This window comes from Protomyctophum parallelum, assembly GCF_964188405.1.
Source record: "Protomyctophum parallelum genome assembly, chromosome: 1".
NCBI classification, from domain to species: Eukaryota; Metazoa; Chordata; class Actinopteri; order Myctophiformes; family Myctophidae; genus Protomyctophum; species Protomyctophum parallelum.
This window is the reverse complement of record NC_139697.1, coordinates 62103783-62123782: the sequence shown is the minus strand read 5'-3', so window position 1 is coordinate 62123782 and position 20000 is coordinate 62103783. Positions and strand designations below refer to the sequence as shown.

At 44.9% G+C, this 20000-nt stretch overlaps 1 protein-coding gene across 1 annotated transcript in view; it reads right to left on the bottom strand.

Moving 5' to 3' along the window:
- The window catches only part of LOC310853148 (roundabout homolog 1-like), a 143133-nt gene that overhangs the window by 98797 nt on the left and 24336 nt on the right, over positions 1–20000 (bottom strand). Inside the window, 2 exon segments of the mRNA XM_083757386.1 lie at positions 15974–16096; positions 16099–16299. Coding sequence (XP_083613512.1) covers positions 15974–16096; positions 16099–16299 — 324 coding nt within the window.

The window sequence follows — 20000 nt, the reverse complement described above, 5'->3', positions numbered from 1 at the left end:
ATCTCTCCTGCTGCACCATGCGCAGATATGGGGGCTACACCGCGGTTAACACTGGGTAATTTCTGTCATCTCCTGTATGGTACCTGACTCCTTTTATGTTTCTCTGCCATTTTCCACTAAGTCAGTTAATTACCTCTGGAGCGTCCCTGGACTGGTTTTTCATGCACATTGATTTTGTTTCTTTCCACTAGTATGATTGTATTCCTTAAAGCCTCGCAGGACGTGTGGTGTGTCTCAAGGCTGTGTTCTTGGACCATACTGTTCCCTAAAATAATATACTATTCCTTAGGTCCTGTTGTTTGTATATCTGCATCTGTATTCATTGCGAACTACCCCAGTTGTACTCAACTAACTCCATAGCTTTAAGTGAAATCTAATTATTTCAGTAAGATGATTGTTCAGTGGTTGGTTACTCTGCCGTTTCAAAATACATTTTTTATTTATTTTTTATATATTTCTTATCCCACGATTTTGTAACCCATTTTTCACCCCTGTGTCAATCATCTAATGTGATCCTGGGCTCTACACAGTACACACCTTCCACCAACCTAGTCCCCATATATGGGGGACAAGGGGACAGCAACGGACTTGAACTCATGCTTCCTTCATGCCCGAGTGTCCAAGTTGCTCCTTTACACCTGACAGGGGGGAGTTTCCCTGGTTGGACGTAGCGCGTGGAAGGAACACGTTATTCCAACCAGTTCCTTTCCCCTCCATCAGGCGCCCCGGCTGGCCAGGGGGAGGCAGTTTAGTGACCAGGATTACTGCATGTTTTTGTGAGGGTACCTACCCTAGGGGACACGGGGAGAACATGCAAACTCCACACAGAAAGGCCCTTTCGCCAACCCCCGCCTTCGGGTATGGGCACTGATGACGCGGAGGAGGAAACACGCCACCAGCACCCACAGCGTCCCGAGCGGGAATCGAACCCAGGACCTTCTATCTGTGAGGCGACAGCACTACCAACTGTGCCACCGTGCCCCTCTTTCAAAATACATTTGATATGATACTTTATTGTCAGTTCTCACTGAAATTTGTCTTGCGACCCAGCAGCCATGTATGCAGAACACATATACACACATTTGACAGAGCACAAAAAATATTACATACATAAAGACATGAAGACAAGAGCAATGTCCACCGCTTAGAATGATTACCCCATACTGTAGCTACTAAACTATAACTCCTGAGTAAGCCTCAAAGTCGACGGGTGGACAAAGGACCTCTTTAGTCTGACCTTATTGTATTGGACCCCAGAAGGTAGCAACCTATTCCCCATACAACACATGGCTAGTGTTTGAGGTGAGATTCCTTGCCAACCTTAGGATGCCGTTATCATACGTGGATGTGTAAAGTTTCTGAAGTGGTTGTCCAACAATCTTTGAACAAATGTTCAGTTGTTGCAGCAGTTTAGGGCAACTTTAGGGCTACAGACAAACCTCCATACCAGGCAGGTGGTACTACTGTACTGAAGAACACTCATAATAACAGAAGTGAAGAACAAAAGAAGAATCCGTCTACTAGCACCGAAGGATCTTAGACGGCGAAGGAAGTAGATTCTTTGCTTTGTTTTCTTACACACTGATTCAATCTGATCTTTCCATGACAACAGATGGTCTATTTACTACTCCTAGGTATTTGTACGAACATACCTGGTTGATCGGTTCACCATGAATAGTAATGGGGGATCTGGTGGTGTACCAAAAACAATCTCTCTTTTTTGTGTTAATGATGAGAGCCACCTTATTTACTCTGTGTTGGTGCAGTCCAGGATCACTGGAACTATCTAGGAGAGAAATCAAAACTGTATCATCCGAGTACTTTTCAGCCACATATTGACGGCCATCTCTTGGGAACATGAAAGGATAGTAGTTGCACACTGTTTTAGGCACTAAATTACCTAACAGGTGTACATATACATGAAGCCAAATTGATGCTTTGTTGCACAGCGGAAATATGGGTCGGCTACTTTCAGCATGCGATACAGTATGACAAAGTATGAATGAGGCTTAAAGCTGAACACGCTTGCAGTCCTGATGAAGAGGCCTAAACAACACATGTATCAATACAACTTCAAATACATCATTCTGCCACCTCTTTGTAACTTTTAAAAAGTGAACTACTAAAACATTTCTGGAGTCATAATAAAGTCGAGTTCATTCACAATTAAAAGACCGGTGTCATTAAGCAGTAGTTGTTATGGCTTTGTTCACTACGGTAGAATCAAATACACATTTTTTGCTGCCACTGAAAAGTCAAGAATGATACTTTTCTAAAACCAAATAAAGTGTGGGACTCTCTCTGATGAGCTCTTTGGGACACCCTTCATTACCATGCACCCAGTGTAAAATCATATGCATTAAACTGAACCATGAAATATATCACAGGGACCTCTGATGGCAAGTTCAAATTTGCTATTGCATACCAGCGTGAAATGAGCACTGAACCTATAAATTTAAAAGAAATCAATTCAACCCTCACAGGAGGATAAGATACTTTTCAGTGTCAATGGTAATTTATATTCACACCATAAATGACACGCGTTCCTTTTCCATTTTATGCATGACTAGCTTCCCACAAAGGATAAAAGCCCAGACAAGTGTTGACATTTAAGATTTTTGGACTGAAAATGTTGATTAAAGCAGAGATTTCAGCTAAAGTAAGTATACATGAGAGGGAGTATTCCTATTTTTAAGTTTACTAAACGGCTATTTTACTTCTTTGGAGATATGTTACTTTCTTTTTTACAGTATAGGTGTACAGCAGTATAGGATAGGTGTACAGTATAGGTGTATGATTGTGTGTCAGTGTGTGTGTGTGTGTGTGTGTGTGTGTGTGTGTGTGTGTGTGTGTGTGTGTGTGTGTGTGTAATAGGGGCCAGAAATGAATCCAAAATTGGTATTATTACCACGACATGACATGTGGGCGGAGAGACGAAAGGGATATCAGAAGAAAATAATATAAAGCTAGGAGGAAAAGGGGCTGAAGGGGCTTCAGACCACAAAGTACAAACAGCAGAAACCACAGATGGAATGAGAATCCTTCACATCTTGAAAATAACGGAGTTCTTCCCGATTGTTGCTAAAGGGAATCCATGCAGCTGGAACGTTATAGGAGACATTAGAGCATAGAGCTGGAGTTGCTCCTCCATTGTTCAAAGTAAACAGTGAATAAATAAGTATCTCAAAAGGAACTTCTCATTTTGCCTAGTGGTTAAAAATGGTCTTCAGAGCAGAAAAGCGCACCAACGAATTCCCCAGAAATATGGGTATCTGCTGTGAAAATATCAGTAGGCCCTATTGTCCATTTTGGTTCTGATCACAAACAATAGGTGTACGTTAACACAACAGAAACCCATGTCAGAGATAATTCAGAGAGTTTCGTAATTTATTCATAAGAGCTCTCATAATGCCTTTTGATGTCTTTTATCAATGGCCGTAATGCACTGCATATATTGATTTGATGGATTAATTCATTGAATACTATATTAGTCCGAAATTTAACACACTGCATTTCAAAATGCATTGTCTACACATTGTGTGAAGGTCTAAGGAAGAGCTTTCGGCTTGAAGCGTTACCACAATATATCCGTTTTTATTCTTGAACTACATTCGTGACGTCCACACTCCACCATCGACCCACAAGGCAATTTAATTTTAATATAAGAATATTGCCCATAACTTCTCTGCCAATCTTTTCCCACGAAAAGCTCTAAAGTTGTGAACATCGTGGCGCTTTCTGGCACCAAACTTAATGGAGAGTGTGGTTACGACATAATGCCATACTACACTTATGAGCGTATTGTCTGCTTCAACTATAAGGCAAGGCTGCATTTGAAAAACACTTAATGAACAGTGAAGGTCTCGGACAAATGAGAACTGACATGACGAGTGTGACTTTGAGAGGTGGGGGCACGACCTTTGACCCGAGGGAGAGATAGCATTAACCCTGGCCACTGATAAGGCTGGTGGAGGCTGTGAACGGCATGTGTTTGGAGTGACAGCTAGAGGATGGATAAGGCCTAATACCTCGGCAAATGCACAGGCATCTCTCTCCCCTGACAGCAAGATTACTCAGCCATGCCCGGTACAGCCGTTAAGACATCCACACTTAAGGACTGGAAACTAATACCGTCGCCACACACGGCTCAGAGGTGTCCAGGATATACAAATATAAAAAGTCAATGAAATGGTAAATGGTGCATTTTGTGTAGTTCCATTATCCAAGGCACTTTACAATGATTGTGCATTACATTCACTGAAGGTCTTTACCACACCGGACTCGTCCGGAGGCACATTTTCGACACAGATAATTCACTTTTTTTTTTTTCAAGCTTCCACATCAGCGACGAATTTCCACGGAGCGAAAATGCGTCTGTTATTTTTTCGCTCTGCTATGGAATTTTACGGACATTCGCTGGTGAATGCTACACCTTGACCAATCCAAATGTGTTTTGGTCCATAACCCATTCTGACCGGGCACCCATTTTGGTGTCAGCATCATGTTATGCTTTAGCTATTGAAAAATAGCAGACCCTAGATATGAGCTTGTAGATCTGCTATTTTTCAATAGCTAAAGCATAACATGATGCCAACACCAAAATGGGTGCCCGGTCAGAATTGGGTTAATATTAACCTACCCTCCACCCACGCTGGGCAAGACCTACACTGGAGAGAGTGCATTGCTGGAATTTGGCAGAAGTATGTTCGGCCTGACACTTCTGGCTATGCACTCTCTGCCTTAGGTTGTGACCAGGCTTTTTCTCTTTGCAGATGAGTAAGGCTGGGAGACCGAGGCTATACCCTCCACCAGTTCTGCTGGGGGGGAGCGGGGGCACTTGTGTTCTAGCAGCAGCATCCGACCAACAGAGCTCCGCCAAACTTTGGTCAGCTCAACCTGTCATTGCATCTCTGACTGTATATGTATTTATTATTGTATTTTACCGACGGCACGGGCGGGCGGCCGTGGATCTCCATGACTCGTGCACAGTTGCGTTGTCGGCATCACGTCACGGTAGTGAAGATGGTGGAAAGATCTGAAGGATACCAACGACATAAACTTTTAGATGTGGATAGGCAGACGTGTCAAAGTTCCCTGGGCAAATGCTTTTTTGGGTCGCATCGTTAATTCACCGGTGTGTAATGAGCCATCATCAACATGCTGAATCAGAGATTGCTAAATGGCAGCAACCACAACTGTCTAGATGCACTTTAATTGACGATAGTTGCCCTTTTCAAGGGAATGTGTGCAATATCTCTGTTTTTTTTTAATGTTGCTGTGTTTCATTGTGTTTCTCTTTTTCTTTTCCTTCTGTGAATGTGTATGTTATTTGTATGCAACTGTGACTCTGTCTCCAAAACAGATTTATCCTAACAGAGACAAATAAAGACAACCTTGAACCTTCATACTTTACAGTACACCGATGGAAGAGGAACCCGTGCAAGGCCCCAACCTGCTCATCGGGAGCAATTAGGGTTTTTTGCTCAAGGACACTAACTCTGGTGGAGCCCGGGATCGAACTGGGAACCTTCAGGTTGCAAAGCGGACGATCTGTCTCCTGAGCCACTGCTGATAATGATGTAGAAAACGCATCGGTTGAGTTAGTACATTGTCTCGCCCACAACAGAAAACATCTATATGGATTGTCCTTAATAAAAGCTTTTGCTTGAACATGAATGGATCAATGTTTGGAAAAGAATAAGCAGCCAGCATGAAAGTTTCATTGGACAGTGAATGAGGATAAAAATTCATCATTTATCAAAAAAAAGCATGAAAGTGTTTTGGGGCAGGACGCGGGAGAAGTGGACACAGCTAAAGAGTTTGGAAGACATTAGTCATGAACCAGCAAGTAGCAACTCTTCATTAGACATGGTTCCTTCTCTGATTACAGGAGGCTATGGGGAACAGGGAAATAATGCAGGACCAGTAGAGAACTACTTAAAACGTGTGCGCGCACACACACACACACACACACACACACACACACACACACACACACACACACACACACACACACACACACACACACCCATTCCATCTTCACTGACTCCCCCTGTCTTTTATTTTTCCTACACCCATTTCAATTCCCCTGTGGCTTTGCCTTTCTCTCCTTGTCAGCAATTTATTCTCCAAAGATAGGCATAAAGAGAGAAGAGGAAAAAACATGTTCACACACACACACACACACACACACACACGCACACGCACACACGCACACAATACTGCCCCCGTATATGCTAGTAAAGTCAGCTTCATATGTGTGTAATAATGTGGAGGTATACTGCCTACAGTGCTGTTCCTACTAATTCCTACCTAGTGCCTGTGAGTTCAACATCCCGCTCACAGTAGCAGGCACTTCCAAGCACCTCTGCTCAGAGTTTGTGTTCTGGGTGACAAAAGTTGCCTCATAGCTCTTCTGACACCACAACGACTGCTAGATTGTATAAGTAATGTTATGTGGCACTGCATGCCGTCTAAAAGAAAATACTGTCTGTCGCTTTGTCTTTTTATGGCGTACAGTATAGTGCTGAAGGGGCCACGGTGTTCAGAAAAGGGTGAGTCTGTAGGTCTGCTCATCTGCTGGGCTCTGCCTCTGTATGTGTATCTCTGCATCTCTGTCCCCACATAACCCATTCTGAGATCAGATTCTAAAAATGACTTCTACCCCCCGACAGTTTTCCATTCTGACCTGAGATCAGATTCTAAAAATGTCTTCTATGTCAGTCGCTCTTTGATTTTTCAAAAATAGCAGACCTACAAGCTCGTAGCGCGCCACTCGGTGGCGCGCTATGAGCTTGTAGATCTGCTATTTTTCAATAGCTAAAGCATAACATGATGCCAACACCAAAATGGGTTAAGTAGACCAGTCACAGCTCAAGCTGTCCACTTTTTATTTTTTTTGGGCGTGGCTCCACGACACCGAGTTGGACCTCTGACGTTACACGAAAGAAGAAGAAGAGTGTGTGTGGGTATAACGTCATCTACATTTACATTTTAAAATGTATAGGCTATTATATTTAGAGGGATTCAAGCCAGTTAACTAGATAACTGCTAATTCATTTAACTGTTAATTGAAAGCCTTTTCAAGTGCGCAGGGAAGACTCTGTGTCTGGTTAATATATTCAGCTATCGTTGTCCACGCACAATCACATGCGTGCGCAGTTGCGCACGCGCACGCACACTCAATGGTGCCACATACCCCCGGAGCCACAAGGTCTATGTCAGAATATCTGAACTACCCAGGGCCAATTCCCTATATGCCCTGGCATTTTGATGGAAATGCTGAGCCTAGGGGAATAATATGGGGAAGGAAACTGTTTAGACAATACCTGAAGCACTTTTGCCCTGGTCTGTCCACACTATAAACAGAAACCAGCTGTCCCCCAGACCGCGATACTCTTGGCATCCTCTGACTGATAATTTCCTTAATGTGGACTGACCGGAGCGAGAAAAAAGAGAGGTGGGGGGGGGGGGGGGGGGGGGGGTGACATGATGGTATAAACAGGGTGCAAAAACCAAAGTGAAAAATGTCCCGAGGACAAATAAAAACCACTGGCACACAATCGATCCATCAAGTTATTACACGCAAGTTAATCCACACAAAGAGTTAAGATTCGGTAACCATATCACATCTAGCGGCCATTTTGTTCTTATGTCCTATACTTGGGTGGGTAACCTCCTTAGTGACAGGGCATGTGGACATATGGCCAATTAGAACCAATAACAATTGGACAACCAATTACTTTGCTTTGAGTGTTTGGCATGTTAAGTCTCCACGGCCTCTTTGGTGCATTTTAGACGGGATGTTGTCGTCAGAAACGGCGACATTTAGTGGCACGGACAAATATTTGAAGTGTGGGGGGGGGGGGGGGGGGAGGGCGTCTGGAGGCGCATTAGTTAATGGACGGTGACAGACTAAAGAGGGACTTTGACCTTTGAGGATGCTTCTCTTGCTAGCTTTCTCCTGTCATCGTCTGTGGCCACTCCTTTCTGTGAGGGAGAAGGGGATCACAATCAGAGAGGGGGCTCAGAACGTCACGGGGGTTCCCCACCCTGCCTGAACTGTCAGTCACAATACGGACACATTTACTGCACCTATTGTCACCGTCAGGTGGAAACCTCACATCTCCATATTTCTTTATTTATTGTCTCTCGTTTGTCGTGTAACATTTACGAGTGGCGCAACCACTCCGAGGAACAGCTTTGTCCCTATGTGTCCCAAACCTATGTGACTATATCCCTGTGTGTCCCGATGTTTAGAGTACCAATAGGGGGTGCTGTTGCACCACTCGCTTCAGAATGGTCTGATTTTTTATTTAAAAAAAGACCAACGTCAAAGTGGTTCAGTGTGTCTGTAGAGCCTGAAAGTACCTTTTCTTGGCATAGAGCGGGCGGATAAAGCTAGCGCTGGAAATAGACGCCAGCTCCCTATTGATTCACCAACCGATGTTGATAAAAACCAGACTTTTATTTGATTCACTTTGAAACAAACTCGCCTGCACGTGGTTCTCCGAGGCTAGTATAGTCTCTGTGGATTTATAAATACTAAAGCATTGGAAAGCATTAACCCATTCTGACCGGGGACCCATTTTGGTGTCGGCATTATGTCGTGCTTTAGCTATTTAAAAATAGCAGATCTACAAACTCATATCGCGCCACCGAGTGGCGCGATACGAGCTTGTAGGTCTGCTATTTTTTGAAAAATCGAAGAACGACTGACATTTTTTTTTAGAATCTGATCTCAGGTCAGAATTTGGTTAATCAGACCAGTGTGTGTCCGGCGGAAACCTCGTATGAATCTGATCTCAGGTCAGAAAGCGTTAACAACAGCTTGTGACTGAATAATAACTACAAAGGATCTATTGGGATATACGGGTTGTACCTATACATTTTTTGGAAAGGGACATACAGGGTTTCCACCTGACAGTGCAACGCTAACATCAACTTGAAGTGATGTCTGGGGCTAACATCAATACAACCCGTCTACTATTTCCACAATCAACCCAAGTGGTCCTCCTCACTCAGATGATTGGCTCTCCTCTCCCCTCCCACCACCATGTCAGTGGATTGAGGAAAACAAATTCCATTCCACATGAAAATATCAATATCTGCCATCTCCTTGCCTCGCCCGTTGCATGGCAGCTACACTGAATGATTTGAGACGGGGCGGGGTCCAAACATGTCTCCATTCTGCAGCCCCATTATGACATATGTCTATCCCATTCTGACCTGTGATCAGATTCATACGAGGTTTCCGCCGGACACACACTGGTCTGATGAACCCATTCTGACCTGAGATCAGATTCTAAAAATGTCAGTCGCTCTTCGATTTTTCAAAAATAGCAGACCTACAAGCTCGTATCGCGCCACTCGGTGGCGCGATATGAGCTTGTAGATCTGCTATTTTTAAATAGCTAAAGCATAACATGATGCTGACACCAAAATGGGTGCCCGGTCAGAATGGGCTATAGCAGGATAATGAAATTTCGCAGGTACAGTATACAAAAGCACGACTGTGAGTGTGTGCGTGTGCGTGTGTGTGTGTGCGTGTGTGTGTTGTACACTGTATACGAACAATATAGTGAGACTGTATAGACATCTATGGTTTAAGAATCTCATTATTTCATCAGAGGAAGTTTTATGGCTAAATGTTAATCTCCGCCCACGGGGCCTCAATTTTCCTCTAGCAAAATGCCAGTGTCCAATTAGGTCAGCGTTATCATTTGTTCCCCTCGTTACGCTGGTCCTTATATACAAACAGTCCGGCTGCCTGAATAACCTTAAGTGTACACGGGCAGTGACTTTGCTTTCACCTCAATAAAGTGCTACTTGATTGAATCAAGTGGCCGAGGTCAATAGGACAACATGTTCATTTCCCAGGGTCCTCTGGGGGGTCCCTGCAGGCAGAGAAATATGCTGAGTGTCTTCCCTGACATTTATTGGATAGGAACTAGGTTATACGTCTTTTTTTTTCTTCTCCCCTCCTTTTTCCGCATCCCTCGCCTTCAGAGTAAAAGGCTTCAGCGGTCCATGTTAAGTGTGTGGGTGCGTGCGTGCTTAACCCATTCTGACCGGGCACCCATTTTGGTGTCGGCATCATATCGTGCTTTAGCTATTTAAAAATAGCAGATCTACAAGCTCATAATCGCGCCACCGAGTGGCGCGATATGAGCTTGTAGGTCTGCTATTTTTTGAAAAATCGAAAAACGACTGACTTTTTTTTTTTTTTTAATTGATCTCAGGTCAGAATTTGGTTAATCAGACCAGTGTGTGTGTCCGGCGGAAACCTCGTATGAATCTGATCTCGGGTCAGAATGGGTTAAACGTCTGTATGTGCATGTGTTTCTGCTTATAGGCAGTATTCCAGCCCACGGTCACGCTTCAGGCAACCGGTGCACGCGACATCTGTCACTGTCTCTGTCACTGTCCCCTCGCTGCTCTGTCGCCGGAAAGAACGAGTCTCCCTCCTCCGCCGCCGCCGCAGAGGGCGGCAAGTGGTGCCGAAGCCGTTTCCCCGTCTCCCCTCTATCTCTGTCACTTGTTCTCTGCGGCCGTCATTTTGTATTTGTCAAGCCCGGCGCAGGCGGCGCTGTCTCTTTGTCAGTCGTTCCATTCACTTTTCATAGCCTGTCTCCGTTACCTCATTCCCCACAAGGTCTTCCATCGCTCAACACTCCCAATGCAATCTTTATGTCGTAACGCACGCACGCGCGCACACACACACACACACGCACGCACGCCCGCACACACGCACACACGCACACACACACACACACACACACACACACACACACACACACCAAAAATGGGTCTTCCTGATGATTGCACCATTTGCCTCTGGTTGACTGTACGGAATTCGTCTGCAGGTCAGAGGATTCTTTCACCTGTTTCTATACCAGATCATACATTATCTACACTTCAACAGTTTGACTGATTCAAGCTTTGCTATATACCAGCCAGTAACTGCTATAGTTTCAGAGATTGAAATGTAATGAGCAAAATTGTTTTATATTATTTTTCCTTCGCGGAATTCATTGCTCATAATTCGGTTTGCTGCGTCTTCTCTGTCTCAACTTGACATCTGTGCTGTGTTTCTCATGAAGCCCCTGGGAACTTATTACAGTTTATTATTAGCAGAGAGGATGGAGTGAACTGAGAGGGTGATTTTGTTGTTGGCTTTTCTGCCTGTATTGAAGATTGACAGGAAAGAGGGAGAAAGAGAGAGGGGTAGAAGGTTGTCATGAACCGGGACTTGAACACACAACCAACTGCCATCATCAGGCTATATGTGGAATGCGCCTGCTGGACCACTTAGCCAGCGGGCGCCATCCTGAGAGGGAGATTAAAGCCATTTCTTCTAGAGATTATATGGAAGCTGACCAATCAGCGGCAAGTTAAATCAGTATCTTCCATGAAGCTGATATGACAGCTGACCAACTGAAATGCGGTTCAGTTTAACCCATCGGGTCAAACGTGGATGAGGTAAACTGCACCACTAGGAGTCTCCAAAGGAACCAGAACACAGTTGAATGCAGTGACCTTCAATGGTTCACAGAGCCGTACACGTCGTCGTCAGCCAGTATCCACTGCCCTCCCTCCAACCTCACCTTAGAGAGAGAGGGGGGGGGGGGCTCACGTAAAGGTTTCAGTCAACATATATCAAGGACATCATGGAGTTATTAGGATATTGGTACCGTAATGTAGAATTGAAACTCTTATATTTTACTGTACCATGACGACCTGGAACTGTTTCTGCTCCGTCCTCGCTCATTATAAGTGCGATCTTTAGCGGAATTGAGGCTCAGATTGAGGGCGATTATACAGAACATGAATGTTTTAGGAGCTCAACAAAACATCCCAGGGACCTCAGGGTACTATAGTAGCGCTCCTGACCAAAAGAATAATAAAGCGCCCGCCCCGGAAATTATGACTTCCGGTTCACCGGATCAGCTTTTGGGGTCTTCAAAATAAGACAGCGCGTGACTGAAAAGCTCGGCGTGCCAAGTTTATCTACAAAATAAAAGCCCGTAAAATAATATTATGAATAAGCCACATTCTTCACCCGGACAAACAAAATGATCCCCCGAAAATCTTCCATGTGTGTCAACCATGGTAGGGGTCAATACCCCCACTAACCCCCGGCTTCACCGGCCTCCTCTTCTAAACTCCTGAACTCAGCGGTATATTCGACAGAGAGAGAGGGCCGGCTCTGTTCCACTACCTCACGTTTCGCCCCTGGGTGAACCCTTCCTGGCGGTGACCCCTGAAGGATGAAGCTAGAGACACATAATTCACCCAGCAGGCTCAACAAGTCGGCTTTTGTGCTTCTCCTCGACCTTGAAGCCTGACAATAAATGTTAGTGAGCTGCTATGCACGCACGCTGGGGGGAAACGACTGAGCCTCGGCGGGCGGGTCAAAGCGCGTACCCCGGGTACCATTTCGACCACGTCTTATTCATTACGACGGAGGAAAGAAAGAGAAGGGAAAAAGCGATAGATACATGGATCAGCGGAACCTTTGGGGTGATTCTCCGTTCAATAGACGTAGCGTGTGCTGCAGGGCAAGACGTCTGCAGATAACTAAAGACGGTGCGGGGCAAGAGGTGGCCGGATAATGAGGCAGCGCGGAGTATTGTTACATCGAGCCAACATGCCACAGTCGGTAGCCGTCGCCATTAAAATGTTGGTATAGGTTTCACCATTAAAAAAAGACCCCCTGACACTCCACTCCAATGTGCCCTCAGCCACTATACCTTTCCACAAATCCCCCCTTTGTCTTATTCGTTTCCAATATATCCGGTGTTTCCAGAGCCTCCGGTCCTGCTCCACAGGGATGATCTGCAGAGCATCTGCAGTAAGCATGTTCTGATCCCCCCCCCCCCCCAAGCCCCCTGACCTCTGCCCTCCCACCGCTCTCTCTCTCTCCGCAAGGCTTTATTCTGCAGCCACACATCCCCTGGCTGAGAAAGCAAGTGAGTAAAGACACGTGCACGCACGCACTCACGCATGCACGCATGCACACACACACACACACACACACAGTGCTTTTAACTCTGAGAGTGTTGAAATCCGTTCAAATCTCAAAGTTGCAAATATATAAATGAAGAGCGAAGCTTTCTCCGCGTTTATCGGGTAGATGCGCCGCTGACAGATTCCTCACTGGCACGCGGAGCCGTGAAAGGCTGTTGACACTGCGAAGCCTGGCTAAGTCGGCACATTAACACTGTCACCTGTCAGGAAACAACAACAAGTAATCCGGAGTCTGAACCCGCGGGGGCTGAACCAGACACCCAAACCTAGGGATCTATAAACCAGACAACACAGCTGCTGGGATGTCTGACAGGTGGCTCTCTCACAGTAAACATTCCACCTGTTCCTCATGGCTCATAAAGATCTGCCGACGTGCCTGTAATCGGAAATAAGCGACCGTTTATGCTGACGTTATAGTGATCTATGTCGGTCAGTGGTTTGTGTAGATTCGAGATTCAAAAGGTTTTTTGAAATGTGAAGGGAGAATAATTTAGCGACGGCATATGCAGAATAATAATTCATGCAGTAAAAAGAGTATAGTGCCAACAACACTGTAGAATTACAAAGTGCAGGAGCTTTTATCTTAAAAACAGAAGGAGAATAAAGACTTTGTGTGCTCTGTTGAGAGCAAAAATGGCTGTTTCCAGATTGATTTGCAGTTTTGTTTTGTTTTTTATTTTGTCCTTGTTCTGCTCTCCCATAGCCTCAGGGAGGAAACTCATTGTGGTGACCTTGTGACACCTAGTGTGTACGTACAGTAGAATGTCTAATTACACTCTCCTCATTAGATGATTTATGCATATTCGTTATTTTTTGGGAAAATAAGCAGCTCCCCTTCATGGACTTAAAATAAAGCTTGACTGAAGTGCTCATAAGTGTAGAAGATGTCCTTGAATGACCTTGCATTCATAATCCCTAGTGGAGCTGTAACGATGATTGTGTTTTCTCCTACGAGCTTATTATTTCGAAGGCCCTTATTCTGGTCAAAGAAACATGATCATTTAGTTTATTTTTCTGTGGTATGCGAGGCACCATGGACGATCTAATAGCACCGTTTCAAACTCCAAGAGTGTACAACTTAAAGTTTGTACACTTTTTGGAGTTAACCCATTCTGACCAGGCACCCATTTTGGTGTCAGCATCATGTTATGCTTTAGCTATTGAAAAATAGCAGATCTACAAGCTCATATCGCGCCACCGAGTGGCGCGATACGAGCTTGTAGGTCTGCTATTTTTGAAAAATCGAAGAACGACTGACATTTCTAGAATCTGATCTCAGGTCAGAATGGGCTAATCAGACCAGTGTGTGTCCAGTGGAAACCTTGTATGAATCTGATCTCAGGTCAGAATGGAGTTAAAGTACACTTTTGGAGTTAAAGTAATACTGAGGTTTTTCCAGGCTACGTTGTGGAATGTCTCTTGACAAATGAACGCCGGTGTCATTTGGATCCAGGTCACAGGCTTTAATGGGATCAACGTTATCTTCCACAGACATCATGGCAACAGAGCAAACAGCTGTCAGCCTAGCTGGGTTCCAGCACACACAAACACACACACACACACACACACACACACACACACACACACACACACACACACAGTGTAAGCACACTCAAGAATCAAGAAACACCTAGTCGCCAAGAAACGTCACTTAAGCGTCAAGAACGCTTTGCCGACGCTACAAGTTGAAGCCGCGTCATTTCCGTCCACCAGCTGTTTAAAAACCAGGCGCTATATGCGCTTTCTTGCTGCCTCTTGGCACCTATGTGCCCGCGCACACACACACACACACACACACAAGTACGCACACACACACGCCGCATGCACATACAGTATACAGCAGGGGTATTCAATTAGATTAGGCCGGGGGCCACAACTGTAGAATTATTGTGTGTGGGGGGCCGCACAGTGTGCGCGCGAAGCGCGGAAATTTGTGGGTTCTCAAAATGCTTTTTGTGCTCAAACACGAAGATTTATGTATATTTCCGCACAGTAATGAGCAGGATAATATGTCTATACAGGTATATGCCACCTTAGAATAGATGTAGGCCTAGACCTATTTGACAGTGCATAAACAGCATTGCTTTGACATTAACGACTGGACGGACACACACACACACACACACACACACACACACAAACACACACACACACACACACACACTCACTCTGCTGTGGGCAGTTCAGAAACCCGTCACGACCACCAGTGACATCATCGTTAGGCAGATTGTTTTTTAAACAAGATTTATTCACGTGAGAATAGTTTATCAGACTATAAAGATCAGATTACATAGAGCAGTGATTCCCAAAGTGGGGTTCGGGGTCCGGGGACCCCCAGGGTCCTGGAGGCAGTTCCAGGGGGTCCCCAGGGAAATGATGGTTTGGAACAAATGGACCCTTATGGGTCTGTAACTGTAACTGTGTACAAATGGAACCAAATGGACCCTAACAGGGTTTATTATTGTGAGAATGATGGCTTCCATTTTCGCATTGCAACTTTTCAGGACTAGAAAGCCTGCAGTTTCTATTAGCTTGGATTCTCCATTGATGTCACTGTTGGGTGGGTTTCTGAACTGCCCACAGCCCTCCTATGTGACACAGACCGAGTAGAAAAAAACGTGTCATTTATCATGATTATTAGTGAGGACCTATTATATGAAGATAGGTTGAAAAGTGGTCTTTAATGATTACCGTCATTATGGTAATCAAACAATTAATATCGCACACACCATACCTGTAACTTTTATTATCCCTCTTATTATTCTCAAAAAAAAAAAAAAAAAAAAAGTTTTTTTTTTTTTTTTTTTTTTCAAAATTCTTCCAGGGGCCACAAGGGGGCGCTCCGCGGGCCGCATGTGGCCCGCGGGCCGCCAATTGAATATCCCTGGTATACAGTATGCGCAAGTGTGCAACCATGCAGCGTATATATATAAGCGTCACTTACTGGCTACTTCCAGCGACGCGTTGTGACTGACGGCCTGGCCCAGGTAGTTGCGGGCCACGCACACGTAGCTGCCGTCGTCGGGTTTGCTGCGTCGTCCGTGGACGATGCGCAGGAAGAAGAGGAGCCGCTGGGCAGCAGCATGCGGTGAGAGCGCGGGTTGTCCCGGTCCGTCTCCACGCGCTCCCCGTCTTTGTACCACTCCACCGTGGGGGGAGGACGGCCCTCCGCCTTACAGTTGAGGGTGGCCGGCTCCCCTTTGGACACGATGAGGTCAGAGGGGTGCTCCACGATGCGGGGAGGGGAGTCCTCCTGGCGGAGACGAGACCCTGCAGAGGGGGGAGAGAACGGATATGCTTTGTGAGACAGGGGTTTTGCAAAACGTTTTCATGCCAAGGACCCCAACATTGACGTGTATATGTATTAGCCCGCAGACCCCCCCCATTTGAAAAGATATCCCTGCAGGGGCCCCCATAAGAGAAGGTTTTTACGGCTCTAGCAGTGATTCTCAACCATTTTAATTTCAAGGACCGCATGCATGCTATGACTAGCCATGGTCCATAAAATTAAAAATGGAGAGGTCCTAATAGTTTTAACCCATTCTGAACGGGAACCCATTTTGGTGTCGGCATCATGTTGAAAAATCAAAGAACGACTGACATTGAACATGTGTCAGGTAAACGAGGCACACAACCATTTCACCAGAGCCAGTAGAGCAGAATGTGGTGCCTCCTGCTTTTTAAAAGTAAAGTGGGCAAAGGCTAATTTATTTACATAGGAGCCACACAGTGGAACAGCCTGGAAACCAGTGTTAAACTGACATCCAATCTGAGGTCATTTAACACAATCCCTACCTTTGGCGGAATGCTCCGCCATAAGGACTGTAATAACCTTCCGCTCGTGTCGAATGCTCCGTCAGATTAGCTTTATTATGGATATGAATCCGCGTCGCTGAGAACTATTTTTTCATTATTATTTTGTGTTTCGTCCTTTCCTTCTTCAGCGATCCTAGACCCGGATCCATTATACAGGCAGACTAAAAGCTGAATAACTCCTAATCTACGGATCTCTCCGTGGTTTGGTCAATTAGCGCGATGTTCGGAGGTCTTTGCTGATTATCCGGTGGTCTAGATGGAAACATTGGTGCTTTCTAGAGCAAGGATGGCTATATTTTAGCTCGCTAGCATTGACGCTATTTATGTAGCACAAGATGGACACCCACAACATCCGTTTCTGTGCTGCGTGCGCAAACCTCTAAATCTTCCCCACGGACCGTGGCAGTCAGAAGTTGGATTTGCGTCCAGCAGGTGGCAGCCAAACGGTTTTAAACAGAAGACTAAATCATGGCTACTGAAAAAGGTTTCCCTATAAAGGGTATTTTTAGAGGGATGGATAGGGATGTACATGTTGTGTTGTGTATGTACTGTTATGTGTATGTATTGTGATGTATTTTTAAAGTATTGTTCCGTTCAGTGTGAGAGGACCCTCAGTGAAAATAAGTCTCCCCGTGAAAGCCTTGAATCGCCGATTACAATGTTTTTTTTGTAGTTGCTTTTCTATATAAATCAAATCAAATTAAAAAAGAAAAATCTCTAAACTGTATATGGAAACATTTGGAATTTTTGACCAACATTGACCAACAGAAAATCGTCATTTTGTGACAAAAACATTTTGTGGAGAAGTTTAGTTTTGTTCTGTGCGGAGCGATTACAAAAAAACGTCAAGATGCACATTGACTCCATTATTGATCTGAACATAAGGATTTAAGTTGAAAATCAGCAAATAAGTAAGCCTTGCCGAGCCATGAGGCCCATAGGGCAGGAGCCTATCTCCTGTTTCTGTAGCGTGAGGCAGCTTGATGTGATGTACAATACACCCCATTGACATGACGCTAGTATGTCGAGGGGACTTACCCAAATCTAACCCTTGATGCTGAGTGCCAAGCAGGGGAGGCACTGGGTCCCATTTTTTCAACCCAAAAAGTGTTGTAACCTGCCGTTTTTTTCTTCTTTCTAACCCATTCTGACCTGAGATCAGATTCATACGAGGTTTCCACCGGACACACACTGGTCTGATTTACCCATTCTGACCTGAGATCAGATTCTAAAAATGTCAGTCGTTCTTCGATTTTCAAAAATAGCAGACCTACAAGCTCGTATCGCGCCACTCGGTGGCGCGATATGAGCTTGTAGATCTGCTATTTTTCAATAGCTAAAGCATAACATGATGGTTCCCGTTCAGAATGGGCTAATTATTTGTTTGGCCCAAAACATTGTGTTTATTGTCATGATTTGTCACGACAAGAGTTGGCTTTGTCCGCGGCATAAACGTCTTTAAATAAATACTTTTAAAAAGTCTATGAGGAAAATTAACGGGGAATTATTTCACAGGTCTCTCGAGGGGGGGGGGGGGGGGGGGGGGGGCGGGACTGCGACGCTCTATAGTGGCACTATTAGACAGTCTACACAGAGTGTCAGAATGTCATGTAATGTTTAACAGCATAATTACCACACATCCTCATGTGACAGTGGAAACGTCAGACTGACACATAGCATTCAGCATGCTATGCTGACATGTGAAGCCCTTAGTGTTGAATGTCTTGTTCGAAAACTCCAAAAAAATATCGTTCACAGCAGGATAAAAAGAAAATCACACTTGTGTGAAGTGAGGGGCGCTCTTCATCATCATACATCCTCTCATTCCGGCCAATCACAATTATCACCTTCGTCTTCAATGTTAGTGTTTGCACAAACACTCAAACTGGCCATGTATTGTCAATGGCATTCAATGTTTGTGTTAGGACAATGTTTGTGTTTACACAAACCCATAAAGCTGGACATAAGAGGGGCTTGCGCTCCTCAAAAAATCAAGATGAAGAGCCAAGTTCAATCTTCTTCTTTTTTCATCACATTGAAGGGCTGAAGACATGTCTGACTATTAAACAGATTGACTGACCTGTTGATACAAGGACTCACAGCAGCACATGACATCTAATTATGACCTTGTGCCCGCAATTTGAAACAGATGAATGGCCCTGCTGTCAATGTACACAGTTTCGTGGTTCAGGAGCCAGATGCCTTTGTTTTTGCCTGATAACGGGACGGAGGAAATTGACTCAGAAATGTGCACATCAATACACATATCAACGGGCACAGAGATATATCGACTTAATAGCAGACACACACACACACAGTAAATCCACTCTGACACTCTGTGGGTGCTGTGAAAATCAGGCTGCTCTCATCACGGCATGGCACAGTGCACACTCATGGTGTGATTGTAACAAACGGCAACTGGTTAGCCAGAGTGTCAAGATGGCAAACAGAAACATTATTACCATGATGGAAAATAACAGTTCTACCATTTTATGTGGGTTTTCTAAGCGAGTGATGAGAAATATGAAAACAACACGTGTGTGTGTGTGTGTGTGTGTGTGCGTGCGTGCGTGCGTGCGTGCGTGCGTGCGTGCGTGCGTGCGTGCGTGCGTGCGTACGTACGTACGTGTAAACATGATGGTTTTGTATCAGTATACGACCGGCTGCAAATGTGCTTGTTAGCCAGCTAACAAGATGAAACAGTGGCACTTTGGGAGTGTTCGTTCACCCAACAAGCCACAAACACCACATTTCTTTCCATAAACTTCCTCAGACAAACCATGGTCAGTTCAGTTGGAGTAGCAGGAATGCACCGAACGCTCTGAATTTACAAAACTGAGAGCTCGTAATTTTCAAAACAACAGGAAAGGACTGTGGGGTGCCTCGTGGTTCAGCGAGTTGAGACCCAGGTTATGACGCCCACCCAGCCTTGCATGTCTGTCTTGTCTCTCAGCATTCCTCTCTAAACTAACCTACGGCGTCCGTAATAAGGAAAAGATAATGGCAAAGATTAATCTTTAAGAAAGCATTCAGTGTGCTCAGAGTGTGTCAGAGTGAATTCAATTCACTAATGCACTCATGAATAGAGACAAGTAGAAAAGTAGAAATACACACATAGGCTCTGGCCTGACATTGCATGTTCGAGTCCCGTTCAT